Source organism: Petromyzon marinus, chromosome 9 (genome assembly GCF_048934315.1).
Source record: "Petromyzon marinus isolate PM22_M1 ecotype Great Lakes invasive population chromosome 9, UKy_Petmar_22M1.pri1.0, whole genome shotgun sequence".
Lineage (NCBI taxonomy): Eukaryota > Metazoa > Chordata > Hyperoartia > Petromyzontiformes > Petromyzontidae > Petromyzon > Petromyzon marinus.
This window is the reverse complement of record NC_133675.1, coordinates 3,683,593-3,698,881: the sequence shown is the minus strand read 5'-3', so window position 1 is coordinate 3,698,881 and position 15,289 is coordinate 3,683,593. Positions and strand designations below refer to the sequence as shown.

At 46.9% G+C, this 15,289-nt stretch overlaps 1 protein-coding gene across 1 annotated transcript in view; it reads right to left on the bottom strand.

Moving 5' to 3' along the window:
* The window catches only part of POLR2B (RNA polymerase II subunit B), a 28,003-nt gene that overhangs the window by 3,191 nt on the left and 9,523 nt on the right, over positions 1–15,289 (bottom strand). The window contains exons 12-23 of the mRNA XM_032950826.2: positions 14,853–14,992; positions 10,884–10,995; positions 10,025–10,179; positions 8,890–9,088; positions 8,312–8,480; positions 6,823–6,919; positions 4,239–4,333; positions 2,651–2,901; positions 1,421–1,510; positions 1,185–1,292; positions 893–1,006; positions 315–475 (exon numbers count right to left, since the gene is read on the bottom strand). Of these exons, the coding sequence (XP_032806717.1) occupies positions 315–475; positions 893–1,006; positions 1,185–1,292; positions 1,421–1,510; positions 2,651–2,901; positions 4,239–4,333; positions 6,823–6,919; positions 8,312–8,480; positions 8,890–9,088; positions 10,025–10,179; positions 10,884–10,995; positions 14,853–14,992 (1,691 nt within the window). The remainder of the gene's footprint in view (positions 1–314; positions 476–892; positions 1,007–1,184; positions 1,293–1,420; positions 1,511–2,650; positions 2,902–4,238; positions 4,334–6,822; positions 6,920–8,311; positions 8,481–8,889; positions 9,089–10,024; positions 10,180–10,883; positions 10,996–14,852; positions 14,993–15,289) is intronic.

The window sequence follows — 15,289 nt, the reverse complement described above, 5'->3', positions numbered from 1 at the left end:
GACGGCGAGTCAAACGTCGAGGTGGAAAACGAGCGGCGTGGGGCGGTGCGTTATTTCCAATGTTCCGCCGCTGGCCCTGAATTAGTGGTGGAAAATCCGCATTCGTATTTGTAGGTGAAAGTCGATCTATACTACAACCACCCACAATAACAAAATATATAAAAGTTGATCTCTCGGCCAAAATTTGGATTCACAACTTGCAACCACTACAGCGCCTTTTTCTAGGAGGCGTTAAATAGAGGAGTTCGAGTTTCTGCAAAGCTGACTCGCGACAAGTGGAACACCCCCCACACTCCTATAACTCGTGGTCTCACCGCGAACGCCCCTCCATGGGCTGCCGGTTGAGGATCTGCACGGGCCCACGGGCGCGCGAATGGATCTTGTCGTCCACCATGTGCTTGAGGCGCTGGTAATACGTGGGTCCCATGAAGATCTGCGACGTCATCTTGCGGCCCGTGAAGCCATTGTACAGCACCTGCGTGTAAACCAGATAAGTGACGAGGCATCCACAACTAGGACCGTGGATAATCCCGCTAGTTATTCAATCCATGAGTGATTAACCTAACTCTAGGGATACCCCATCCTGTGGTTAATTCAGTGGATGACACAATTTGTGAATAGTCCACCCTTTGGCTAACTCAAAAGGGTAACTAACAACTCATGTTGAACCTGGCCAGCCCATGGCTACCCCAAGCCCATGAGTAACAAACCGAGCCAGTGACTTTCCCGGTCTGCAGCGAAATCAACATGCGACTTAACCCACCCAGTGTCAGCCAGTAACTAAACGCGGCCCATGACTTGACTCGGCAAGTGACAAACCCCAGGGGTAACCCAGTCAGTGACCAACCCAGCCCATCGCCATGGCAATGCAGTTGCTAGGGCCAGCGCGCACCTCGTTTCCACGCAGGTGGTAGCCGTACTCGTGCAGTAGGTTGGAGATCTTCTGCACGTTGACCGTGTCGTTGAACGGTGTGGCATCGCCGATCTCGCCTTTGTTCGCCGACACCTACGACAGCACGAGTGGGAGGCGTTGACAAAAGGGAGGAAGAACAGAGGATGTGGAAACCAGCGCACGCACACACACACACACATACGTGAAGATGGATGAGAGCGACTCCAGGAGAGAGTAACACCATCCGCCCGCTCCCCGTCACCCACTAGGATGAGATAGGCGATGCACGCACCTTGCCCTGGAGGCACTCGATCAAGTGACCGACTGTCATTCGAGACGGGATGGCGTGCGGGTTGATGATGATATCCGGCGAGAGGCCTTCGCACGTGAACGGCATGTCCTGCAATACAAATACGGGTAAGGATGAAGCTCCCTCGTTGCTGCAAAAAATCCACTGCTCATTGAAGGAAGGTGCCCGTTGCACTTCACTCCAATGCGGTTGTGTGGTCTCTGTGTTGGAGAGGTCACCTCCTGCCGGTACTGAATGCCGCATGTGCCCTTCTGTCCGTGCCGACTGGCGAACTTGTCTCCAATCTGTGGGATCCGCACTGACCGCACCTGTACAAAGGAGCGGGAGGGGTTTAATAAAAAAAAAGCGAAGTTTTCAATGACATGCGAAGATTTTCAAGAAGAGCAACAATGATAAGAGATGGTTCTAATCCAGCACACTCATTTGAGATGTCTAACATAGATAGCCCTTTTTATGGGCTTCTACCTGGTTATAAATTGTGATTTAAAGCTTTCGTGACTGCAGGGATCCATATTCTTGGTTCTTCCGGTAACGTCACGTAGAAGGGAAACAATAAAATAATAAAAATATAAAACAATAAAATTCTCACGACGTTTTGACTGCAACACAAGCAATCATCATCAGGTGCGAAAACCACAAGAAAATTTGAAAAAAGTGGCGGTTATTTTTAACGTTAGCACCACGGTGACAGATTTGACAGTTTGTTCAGATGGACGAGTCCATCTATGTTTGGAAAAAAGGACAAGACAGAGGTTATTTCCAAGCCATCTGGCTACCATGAGAGATTCGTTCATGAGGCTATCCACATATACAAATACAGAGACAATTTCAACCTAGAAGATGTATTCTGGCTTAGCAATCATTGTAAGTATTTGATAAACCATTTCGGGTCTTAATTGATTGACCACGCTTAAGGTGGCTTTCAGACCGCATCCATTATTTTTCATCTTCCCCCTCCTCTTTTCCGAACATAAATGGACTCGTCCATCTGAACAAACTGTCAAATCTCTCTCCGTGGTGCTAACGTTAAAAACAACCGCCACTTTTTTCAAATTTTATTGTTGTGGTTTTCACACCTGATGATGATTGCTTGTGTTGCAGTCGAAACGTCGTGAGAATTTTGTTTTATATTTTAATTATTTTATTGTTTCCCTTCTACGTGACTTTACCGAAAGAACCAAGAATATGGTTATAAATAGTTAATTTTCGGTACGTGGATGAAGCCAGTGAATCTCTACACTCCTACATACTGCTATCATCTAACCTACATAGTTTTCATGGATCGCATGACAAACCTGCTGAATCTGCGAATCTGGATCGCTGGATTAGTGGGCACATCTCATCAAGTCCACCAACTACACCCCAGGGGCCCCAAGTCACGGGGGGGGGGGGGGGGGGGGGGGGGGGTTGGCCTTCCCCCAACCTCCCCTCGGCCGTCGTCGGCTCACCCGAATCTTGCAGAACTTGTATCCCTCCTGGTTGATGGTGACCATGACCTGGTCGACAATGCCCGTTTCGCTGGTGCGCAGGAAGGTGGAGCAATCGCGCTTGGTGAATCGCTTGGTCTGACCCTCCAGCTCGTCCTCATTGTCCGGCAGTGTCACCGTCTTGCCGATGATCACGTCGTCGCCCGACACGCGGATGCCGGGCGAGATGAGGCCATCGTCGTCCAGCTTCTCGTAGATGGCGTGCCGCATGCCTGAGCATCACGCACAAGGGGGCAAAGGCGGTACACAACAGGGCAACGTATGACAACACGTCGGGTCACAATAGTGATTGTTCTAAAAGAGACTGTGCCAGTCATAAATTCAGACGTAATGTTTTTTAGCTGGTAAGGCCCCACTGAGCTAAGCAGCTTTTTTACAAGGATGACCCACAGCCCAAGACTGTCGGCGGTGGGGGCAGTTACAGGACATCACAGGGAGGGAATGTGCAACTAACAAAAGCAACGATAACATTATTTACACGAAAACACGAAAGTATAAATGGCGTAACACTCACCGTTCACAACGAATGAACAACAGATATGAGCACTGTTCTAAAGCAAGCGGTTGGCACGGGCCTTAGAACAAGGAATAAAATGGGGCCCTCTATCCACCTTCTCCCCCTCGTAAACAGGCCCGTAAGGAGCCACCCCAACCCAGTGTAGTTTCACCACCTGCACTGCCCACAGCTGCATGAGCAAGCAGATACTTTGGGCCACATTCACATCTTACCGCAACCAGACAATACGTATCACCTTGGCCATTTGACTATTGTTGGGACACGAGCACTATTATCTACAGACATATTCAATATTGTCAAGAAGTGAATTGGACCCTTTTACGGTGAAATTTTGAGACGGAATATCGTCTGGGTAAGAGCATCTGATTTGAGATAAAGGGGTAGGGGGTGTTAGAAAGTGTGGTTTTGTAACCTGGAAATTGTTTTTAAGATGAAACAAATAATTACAATGAAGTTGAGAATTAGAGAAAGATCCAAAAAGAAGGGAAGTAGCAGTGATGGAGGCCAGGGAAGATGACTTAGAGACAGCAGAGGCTATTCAGGATAGAAAAGGAGTTAAATTCATCTCCAAAAGTTTTAAAACAATAAAGACAATGAAATAAAAAAGGATAAAAATTATGAAGCAGAGGAAGTAATTACTATGAGTGCTGCCAAAATTAATCCAGTACGCAAGTCAACATGAGGACGCATGAGAAACAAAAATTACATTCAAATTGGATATTTAAAAAAAGACTCGGCAGAAAGCGAAAATAATAAACGTAAAATTTAAAATGAATCACCTCCGGATGGGTTGGCTTGGCACCAAGTTCAATTCACGTTTTTTTTTCAGAGGATATTGAGGTCAGGGCACACCTTGCCTGTGGTTGTTCATTACTCTTTCAGAGAAAGGCGGTGAATCAAATTAATACTTGATTGTGTCCAAGATGCTTTTGATTCACTCTATGTTTATTTAAAGAGAAATTACCACCGCTGTCAAGAGCGCCATCTCGAGGGAATGGTCGCCATCCGAGGGCTCGCCGTCGGTGGCCTTACCCTGGCAGGTGTCTCGAGTTGGCCTCTCAAACACCTCCTCCATGTCAAATCCTTTCTTCGACTCCTGCTCTTTGTACGAGCGGTAGAACACGGACCTAGAAAAGGGTCAGAAATTGTAAGCAGACGCCGACCCGCTGTTGAGCAAAGCCGTTTCAACTGTTGATAGGGATAGTGTTTGTGTGGCCAATATAAACATTTTGCAAATGGTGATTTCAACGTTTTTTAGATACGTATTTGGTGGCAATACATTTCTACGTGATAAGCCACTTCGTTGAGATATAATTTGTGGCCAGGTCACTTCCAAAATATTTTTATAGCTCAGTGGGCCTTACCTGGTAAAATAAAATATTTTAAGTTTAGTTTCTAGCGCTTGCCATTAATACAAATACACACACACACAAAGATGTTCCAAACAGACATTCACTATTGGGACATGTGCTGCGACTAAAAACCTAATAAGGCTGGAATGGGACGCAAATTGGTGGTTGTGCGGCCAGCAACAGGCCTGGTCGTCTTCGTCTCGAATGCTAACAATTACATAACATGCCGAGTAACAAGAATACACCCTTCCGTTTAACGTACTTCAAAAATAACTTCAACTTATTTGATACCCAATCCCGTTTTACGCAGTGGTACCTAGCTCCCCCGACTACAGTAGTCTCTTTCACGTGTACACGTACTCTATTAATATTTTTTTCCCCAACATACTGTATTTATGGTGACTATTTTATACAAGTGTAAACAATTTTACATCACAACGATCATCATCACCGTCCTCGTCATCAGCGTCATCGTTACTGCACCCTTCTTATGCGTAAAATCATAATATTATATTTATTTGCTGTTTATTATAACCAATGATGATTTCTTGTGCATGTAATAGTTTATTTACGTGTTTATTTAAAGTAATTCATTAAAAGATACACGAAATGTGATATTCACGGGCATCTCCGGAACGTGTCCCTCGCAAATAACGAGGGAATACCGTCCTTTAGCTTTATGTTCTGGTTTCAGGAACTCATCCGAGGTGGCAACCCAGGTATGCCTGCTCTCATTTAAGGCTGAGTTGACCCAGGGGAGAACCAAAACTGGTTCAGAGATGACTCGCCATTGATAGCTGTGACCAGAAATTGAACTTAGGTCACAGGGTTTGTAGCACAAGGCTAGATCCAGCATGGACAAACAAAAATACTAACCCCCACACACCCATGCCACAATGCAGCATTTATAATGGAGACAGGGAGATTTGAAATTATGCCCAAGATAAATGGAAATATTTACAATCACTTCCTTGTCAACTTGATCACTCACTGCAAGAAACAAGTTCAACAATTATATTCATCTTTGGCCATGTCTATAAGGCTGTGTGTACAGACCAAAACACAGGCTACCTAATATGTTCCTGTGCTCTCTGAAAAGTCTTGGGGGAATCATAAGTGTTATTTTGACCATTTATTTTTAACCTGTTCCTGCATTAATGAGCCAAGTGCACAAGAAATGTATTCCGAGACAGAGCTAGGCCGACATCCACCGACACGGCAAGCGGCGACAGTGCTTTCCATGCGACCCCCTCTCTCGTTCCCACGCTCGACCAGGGACGCAGAGAATACCCACCCACAAAAAAGTATTTACAGCAGCGGGCCAATGAAATCAGATCCAATCAATCAAGCTCAGCGCAGGCAGCCGCCGGGCGGTTCACAGTTCACGGAGAACGCAATCTTGTGCGAAAATTGACAGCGAGCCCCTCTTCTTGAGGCCCCGCCTCGTGATGGCTCCACTCACGCACCACCACCCCCCACCGTGACCCCCCCCCCCGACCCCCAGCGCAGGGCCCCCCACTTGACGACTCGATTGAAGTTTGTCCCCACAGGGTCGTGGAGACCTCCGTGCTCAAGGCTCCTACACCATTGTTTACCCTTCCCGTTGAGCAACCGTGGGTGGATAAGCGCTATGCACAAACGGAAGAGTGGGAGTCAAAAGAAGCAATGTCTCCCAACTGCTTTGTAGATCGTGTAGCAGGTTATTGTGTCGTGCTGAATGGACTCCATCCACAGTGTTGGTGGAGCATACTTCTTGCCTTTAACATGCCACCAGAGTAGTAATTATTTACCAGGCCTGACAATGCTGGTGAGGCTCTTCAAGAGAGTTGAATCCAGTCCAGTTTGCCTGTTTACATGTGCGCTGCTGGAAAACAGACCCTGAAAGGCCCAGAGGGCAGATGGACTAAAATGTTATTTTATTCTCATGTGGAGAGAAAACTTATCCGTTTGTTTTCTCCCCATCCACAACAGCACACAAATAACGCTCCCTTCGAGTGACGTGTCCTGCCAAAGCCCCTTTACTTTTCTTAATAACCGTCGAATACCACGCGGCCTCATAGGCAATGCATAATATACTGTGAGGTGTGGGTCTTTATTTACAGAGGGAAGGAGGGACATTGTTATTTTGGCAGTGAAGGCACAGTCAAACGTTTCCAGACGAGCAGCGCAACGCACAGCGAGGTAAATGTATGTAACGACCGCAATAGGCGGTGTGCGGTCACCGCAACCATAGAGCACAAGACAATGACGGCACCAAATCTTACCGAAAGAAACCCCGGTCGACGGCTGATCTGTTCATGATGACGGAATCCTCTTGGTTGTATCCCGTGTAGGAGGCAATGGCGACGATGGAATTAATCCCTGCAGCAAATGATGAAAGCGTTAGCAGGAGTGGCGATCATGTACCTGTATGCTAACGACTGCATTCTGAAGGAAGACACGAACCCAAAACACCAAGAACTCTCATTTGTAGATATGTACCGAGGCAGTGTGTCCGAAAGTGTCTGACATTAATTTGAAGCCTCGCTAATACAATGTAAAACCCAAGTGACAACACTGCAGTGTCTCTGTAACGTTAACCATGATCTAAACTATGCAGCAAAATCCATTGTCACTGTACTTCTATGCTACCAGGCTTATGCTACCCAACGTCACCAACCAGAACTGAGCAGTGTAAAGTATGGATAAATAATCTTGATTTGAAGCTTTCGTCACTGCAGGAAACCATACGGTCGCGACCGTCATCAGGCCTGATGACAGTCGCTTGTGTTGCGATCGAAACGTCGTGATTTATTTTATTTTTACCTACGTGCCTTTACCGAAAGAACCAAAGAGTATGGATAAATAACCCCGCAGAGGTCCATAATCAGCAGTGGAATAAAAAACGACTTCATGCACAACAGAAACATCTGTCGTTGCACCATACTATTATTTTTTTTAATTCTTCTCGCTACCAAAACTTCAAACTTAATATTGACAACCCAAACCACACAGCCCATGTGCTTGTCTGCGAGAGCAAAGTTTTATTTTTGGTTAGCATCTTCCTTTAAGCCAGCTATGGGATACACAGCAGGTACCTACCCCTCTTCCATCGAAGAGTAGGCAAAATGTTTCTCAGGGCGTTCCCTCTGTGGGGCAGTGTGATCACCAGACATGGGGGGGGGGGGCCCACAGGTCGCCTCTTCCGCATCGCGCGCACAGAAAATACAATTCTTCCAACATAGCCACGCAACCCAGAGTAACAGCGTGCGGGCAAGGGGACACAGGAAAGGCTGGGAAGCCGAGAGGAAGTCGGGGCACCCAAGTCAGGGTTAGGATTAGGTAAGCCTACCACATGTCTGGATTTGGCTTGGACAGCCACGCGTTTAGAAAGACTGTCCCGGCGTCCTGAGGGATTTGCAACAACAACAAAAAATGGCGATTTTGTGCCAGCTCCAATCTTTCTCGACTCATGACAAGGGCAAAGGAGCAGGGTTAACTTTAGTCGTGGGCAGGGTTGGCAAAGGAGTAAATGGGATCCATGAGCAGTGGGCAGGGACAACGTCTAGGTCATAGACTGTGATTTGAGTGGGCAGGGCTGATAGAGAGCCGGGTGGGGGGGCTGCCAGCTCACCATGTGTTGAGCCTTTCAAACATTTGATTGCTTTCAGATTAAGAACCTTACAGTTTTGGCCAGGGGAACGGTGAGGGAGGTGGCAGATACTGTGGGGGGGGGGGGGGTGCCAGAAAGGGGGTTGTGGCAGGGGAGGTTACCCGCAGGCAGCTCCCTGAATCGTAGGTACTCCATGGAGCGCGTGGTGACGAGCGGCTTCTGTGGGTAGTAGAGCACGTGGGCCAGCGTGTCCATTCGCACATGGAAGTTGGTGATGTACACGCCCATCGCCTGCTTGCCCATGGCCGACTGGTACGTGTTTCGGGGAGACTGATGGGCGACACACGATGCACGGTGAACACGGACATCGTCAGTGCTGGCACATCACGGTGGCGAATCCTGAGCGCATGCACTCCTATACAGCAGCACGCACACAGCAGGGTTGGGTCTTCAAAGTGTGGCTCTGAGGATTTTGTAATGACCCATCAAGCTATAGCTCACCAAGAGATACAGATTTTATTTTGAATATGTGGATGTTCCTGAATATACCTTATGTAGTTTCAAGCGAAATGTATTTCTCTAAATGTTAGATTTGGTTGTGAGAATTCTTCTCCAACTTACCGGTGATGTTATTGGCATGTTTAAAACTCCTCTAGCCTCGACAATTTCAGCCTTGTGGCTACATCGGGCGGTGCAGGGTCCTCGAACAGAAACGTGCCCAATGACGTGGCCTCCTCACCTGGTTGTGGTCGGGGAATGGGATGATGGAGGCGCACACGCCCAGGATCATGGAGGGGTGGATCTCGCAGTGGGTGTACGTGGAGCAGTAGGCCACGCCCTTCTCCTGCAGGTCATCGGGGGTCATGGCGAGCATGACGGTCTCCTCCTCCAGCGTGTCGATGTACTCCACCACACCGCTCGCCACCAGGTCCTGCCACCTGGACAGAGCGAGCGGAATTGTTAATGCGTTGAGTGGAATACGATGTGCCACTGGCCTACGAGACATCGAAGGGCCCAACGGCTTTCTTTGAAAGCGTTGCATAACTCAGGGCTTTTCAACTCGTGGCCAATGGGCCAAAGGCTCTTCTTGAGTGGCCTGCTGAGTGAGATGTCACACCAAGACAAGGAGATAGATTGATGAGATGAAGAGATAAATTAAAGATAGAGATGAGAGCGCTATAGGGAAGAGATTAAGGTTCTCGAGATGAGAATAAAATAAACAAGAGAAAAATGAGAGCCATGAAGACAAGAGGTACAGATTAGTGGTCACATGTACAGAAGTTACAAAATCACTATGCCAAGTGATGTCAAAGCATCACATGGCCTGCCAACACACGTCAGCGTTATTTTGTGACCCGCTTGAATACAATAAATGAAGAAATCGGACCGAAACTATGAGGCCACACCCTGCTCATGTGATTCACAAAGATGAAACCGGTTCAAATGTGCCCGGATTTAAACACATGCTCCTGGTAAACTATTGTCCAGAGGGCTGCTGTTTATTATACAGTTTAGTATGCTTATTATACAGCTTGAATATGAATATGTTTTGGGTGAACCAGTGGCGGAGTGGAGAGACGAAGGCAAGTGGGTGCTGGCCACACCGCCCCCTCGTGCGCCAAAATGGCGTTCATTAGGCGAGAACTACTAACAGCACTTGCGCCAACATTCCCATTTAAGGATACCTGGGGGATTTTTGTTGATGTGTTTGTTTATACATAGGCAATTGGAGTATTTGGCTGCGATAAATGCCCACGTGATAATGCACTTCATTGAGATATCAATCGCGGCCAGGTGGCTTTTTAAAAAAGAGCTATATAAGCCCAGTGGGCCTTTTCCTGGTAAAATAATAATAGGAATCGTAATATACGCACGTGTAGTTGTTGTACTCGCGGTCCTTCAGTTGATCAATGTGCCTCTTCTTGAGCAGCAACTTCTGCTTCTCGACAATGAGCAGGGGTCGGCAGATCCGCCCAGCGTCCGTGTAAATGCGGATCTCCCGCTCGCGGATGTCGCGCACCATGGACACCTAAAAAGACAAACATCGCCCGTAGAGCCTTTAATAGACTGTTGGGGCAAGTGCTGCTAGCAAGCACCTATGGAAGGCACAAAACTACAACCGGCCGCCTTTGTCTCCCCGGTGCTGAGAGTTGACCGAAGAGAGGCCCAGGACTCGATAAAATAATTGCCACAGATATTGGTCATGAGCTGGAATCGAACTCGGGTCGCTGGGTTCATCGTGCAGTTCACCAACCACTACCGCTCCACACCACCTACAGTACATACACGTGTATTATACACGAGCACACGCACATACATGTCCACACACACGCGGCACATATATACACACACACTCAGAGATGGAATTTTGTTAACTTAAGTGCAGAACCAAATTCAAAGCTGTGGCTCTTTTATGCACTCATTAGCAATTGCGCTGATACCATCAATTCGCCACACTTGAGAATGCAGCTTAACCACAGGCTGCCTGCAATTGAATCAAGAATCTCTGCAGTGCCAGCTCAGCGCTCTGACCTCTGAGCCACTTGGCCACAAAATGTAATTTTACTAATGTAATATTAATCTTTCATCTGGACGAGGCGGGTTTTTGATATTCAGCACTTTGCAGAGGTTACCGCAGAAAGGGCCCTCGATGCATGCACGCTGTGTTGATGTAAAAGCGTTAAAAACGGCACGGTGTGACGGAGCAAGAGGGTTATAAGTTACGAGGCCGACCTCAGACACGATGATGTCCATCTGACGTCTCAGCTTCCTCAGGGTGTTCATCAACTGCTCGGGATCCTTGTGAATTCCCACCCAACAGCCGTTCACAAAGATCTTCGTGGCACTGAGAGGCACGGGGCATGAAATCAGCGACAACGGACAGGAAACAGCCACATACCTTTTTAAGTATATTTGCACCATGCACATTGCCTTTTTTGTCAATCCACTGCTGGATGAAGGCATCACACCTTGTGCAGGTCAGAGGTTATTTGACCATTATTCACCAAGCAGAACATAGCCCCACTGCAACCTATAATAAGCGTTTTTATGGATGGCAGTCCACCCCTGATCCAAGCACCATCCAGGCTCAACCATGCTTAGATCTAAAAAGATGGGGTGCATTCTGGGCGATTTGCTCATAGGCTCAAGTCACGAACTTAAAAGTATGACTGCTGTTGTATATCACAGTAAGCGTTTAAATTTCTGAGCATTTACCAGATGTAGTATTTTTATTGTAAGGTTTAGACCGTAACAGTTTAATTATTACCAGCTTCACTGGCCTCTGCTGCCCCCACTAGGTACAAATGCAACACAACTCAATCCTAGATTTAAAGCTTTCGTGACTGCAAGGATCCATACTCTTTGGTTCTATTCGGTAAAGTCACGTAGGTAAATAATAAAACAACAATAATCACGACGTTTCGGCCACAACACAAGCGGCCTTCATCAGGTGAAGGGACGAGCCTGTCTGGAGGACAGCGCTGGAGTGGAAGAAGCCACGCTTAGATCACGACATTTAAGCTGTGTGAGAGGAAGAATAAGAAGACCACGGGCTTTGACAAAGGAATTAGCATATAAATTAGCATTGAAATGGCTCATTGAAATAGCTAAGTTAAAGTATACACATCCGCAGAGGTGCCCCTTGACAAAGGAAATTAGCATAGGATTTAGCATTTAAATAGTTTAGTGATTAGCTAGTAACTGGTCACAGAAATAGCTATGTTAAAGTCAGAGTATATACATTCACCGAGGCACCTAGTACTCATCAAACAGGAGAATTTAGCGAAACACAACCACGCTCAGACATCGGACCTGTGTGCGAGCAGAGAGGTGGTGTACGTGCCGGTGGACTTGCAGTTTGGCGAGGGGAGGGGGGAAAGGGGGGAGGGGGATTTTACCCATTGATGGTGTGAAAATGGGAATTTATAAGAGCTGCGAAAGTTTGGGGTACCACTACTCGAAAAATATACTGTACCATTGAAATTAGTTTAATGTTTAGTTCGATTTAGAACATCTTTCCAATGGTTGCTTAATTTGAAACCATCCTCTCGGTTGAAATTGTGTCTGTGTTTGTAGATCTGAATTGCTTCATGAACAAATCTCTGATAAAAGCCCGTGGGTTTGCAAAGAACCTTGGTATCGGAAAAAATTATATCGTGATCCCCCACAGCATTGTAACAGTGATCAGCTACGGCAGAAGAATTCGTTTTGCCGTGTTTCAAATCTGATTTGTGCTCGCGAATTCGGTCAGAGACATGTCGCTTTGTCTCACCGATGTAGCAATAACCGCAGGTACAACTCAATTTGTAAACCCCGGGGTACTGTAAATCAGGAATGGCATCCTTCACAGATGGGATCAGATCACGAATTTTGTGTACTGTATTGAACCGGACCTGGATCTTGTGTTTGTTTAGAATTTTGGAAATCTTTTTAGTAACGCCTGCTATATATGGAAGTGTGATGGTTTTGACCGGAGTATCAAGTGGTTGTTTCTGTATGGAAGGAGAGACAGCTTGGCGGATGGTACGGTCAGAGTAACCATTCCTTTTGAGGGCCCGGTGTACATGTTTTAATTCACTGGTCAGGTGGTGTTGGTCCGAAATGCAATGAGCCCTATGGTATAAAGTTTTGATGAGATAATTCTTTTGGGCTGGGTGGTGGTGGGAATCAGGTTTCAAGTAGGGATCTGTGTGGGTGGGTTTCCTGTAGACAGAATGCCCCAATGAACCATCAGGTCTCCTCTCAAACAGAACGTCTAAGAATGGTAGCTTTCCATCTTTCTCCACTTCCATGGTGAATTTGATGGCGGGATGTCTGGAATTGATGTGGTGTAGGAAAAGGTTCAGAGCTGGGAGGCCATGTGGCCAAATGACGAAAGTGTCATCCACATCTCTTTCACAGGGAAGGTCTGAGGGTGGAAGTCTGGATGGCGTCTGATTCAAATTTCTCCAAGAAAATATTGGCTATCACTGGTGACAAGGGGGAACCCATGGGGGTACCCTCATTTTGCTTGTAGAAGGAGCCATTCCAAGTAAAGTAGGTATTGTTGAGGCAGTGCCTAACCAGTGCAGGTGTGTCGGGGTCTAGTCCATGTTGGACCAAATTTTCAATTATTTCAATGGTATCAGGTACTGGGACCTTGGTGAACAAAGAGACCACATCGAAGCTGACAAGGATATCGTCAGGGGACAGTACAACGTCTTTGACCATAGAGACCAATTGGGCTGAGTTAAGTACTGCTGAGGTGGTCTTGCCAGTGAAAGGCAGCAAGGTATCTGACAGAAAACGGGCTAGTCTATAGGTAGGGGAGTTGATCGTGGATACGATGGGTCGTAGTGGGGTGCCTTCTTTATGAATCTTGGGAAGACCATAGAATCTAGGGGGTCTTGCAGCAGAAGGTTTTAGGGAGGGACGTTTAGTTGGGTCGATTAGGGAGGTCGAACTTGTGATGATCTTGTTGGTTTTTATCGCTAGGCTATTAGTGGGGTCATTTTTTATTTTTGAGTAACTTCCGTCGTTGAGCAGATTCTGGATTTTGTTGTTGTATGAATCTTTATCCATAATAACAGTAGCGTTTCCTTTATCGGCTGAGAGGATGACTATATCACTTCTGTTTTTTAAATTCGCGAGTTCAGAGCGTTCATTTTTGCTGATGTTACTAATGGGTTTCTTAGCATTCTTAAGAATAGTGGCTATTTCAGCTCTCGCAACGTCTGCTTGGATGTGTCCTACGCCTTTGAGGGCTACATCAACCTGAGAGATGATATCATCTATTGGTATGTGTTTTGGGGTGACAGCAAAATTTAGTCCCCTAGCCAGTACTGTTTTCAGATTGTCCGAAATCGGGGTGCTACTCTGATTAATGACGATTTTGTTAACATCTAGTTTTGTTATATGTGGAACTGGGTTCTTCTTTGATAGGTGGTTGAATTTAGAAATCAGGTTAGCTTTACATTTGACTGACAGTGACTCAGCAGAAGAAGCAGTCATGTTGTCTACGTGATTCCAATCAAAAGGTGACATTTTTTGTGTTAACATTAAATGAGCTTGTAGGAGAGTCCTGTCTAAAGTATCGTGATCTAAGCGTGGCTTCTTCCACTCCAGCGCTGTCCTCCAGACAGGCTCGTCCCTTCACCTGATGAAGGCCGCTTGTGTTGTGGCCGAAACGTCGTGATTATTGTTGTTTTATTATTTATCTACGTGACTTTACCGAATAGAACCAAAGAGTACAACTCAATCCATAATGAGGCTTCGTTCAACCTGGTAAATTAATGTACGCACACTGGCGAATGAGTGGGTGATAAGACAAGAGCCGAATGGCACACAGGGCTATACCAAAATAAATAAACTAAAACTAAACTAAAGGTGAGTGATAGAGTGGGCAAGCTGGCGAGTAGCTGGTTAACAGGTGGATGAGCGAGTTCGTGAGCCTGTGAGTGGTTGGGCGGATAAGCCAATGCGTGAGTAGGCGAGTGCGTGGATAAAGCGAACAAGTGATAAGGCAAGCGGACGGGCGAATGGGTACGTGAACAAGCACGTTAGCGAGTCTGATAATGCAGGTGAGCGAGGGGGTGGCTGAAAGGTGGTTGAGATGGTGAGCCTGTGAGTGGTTCTGCCAATAAGTGGATGCTTGATTAGGTGTGCGAGCAGGTGCGAGCGGGTGAAGGAGCAGACGCGCCAACGCGTGACGAGTGTGCGTACTCGGCGATGGCGGCGGGTGAAATCTCCTCCAGGTTCTCCATGCTCCACTCCTCCAAGAACTCGAGGATGGGCGAGGGCTGCGAGCCCACCGAGATGTACGCCATGAGTGCTAGGTTCTTCACCAGCCCCACGGCGTGGCCCTGACAAAGACGAAAAACACAGCTCTCACATCAGCGCCAAACTCCGGTCGTCTCATCCCCCCCCCCCTCTTTCCGAACCGATCGTAAACAATATCCGACCCACAATGTTATCCTAAATGTACTTTCGTTGTCATGTTATGAAACGAAGAACCATGTGGATCTCTCTCGTCGGAGAACAGCCCACGGATGCAGACATCACAGAACTATTGGTGAGTGATTTCTGATCCATACAGGAGGGGTAAACACTTTCCCATCCGCCCTACTATTGAAAACAGCATCGTTCGTCAATTGACAGTA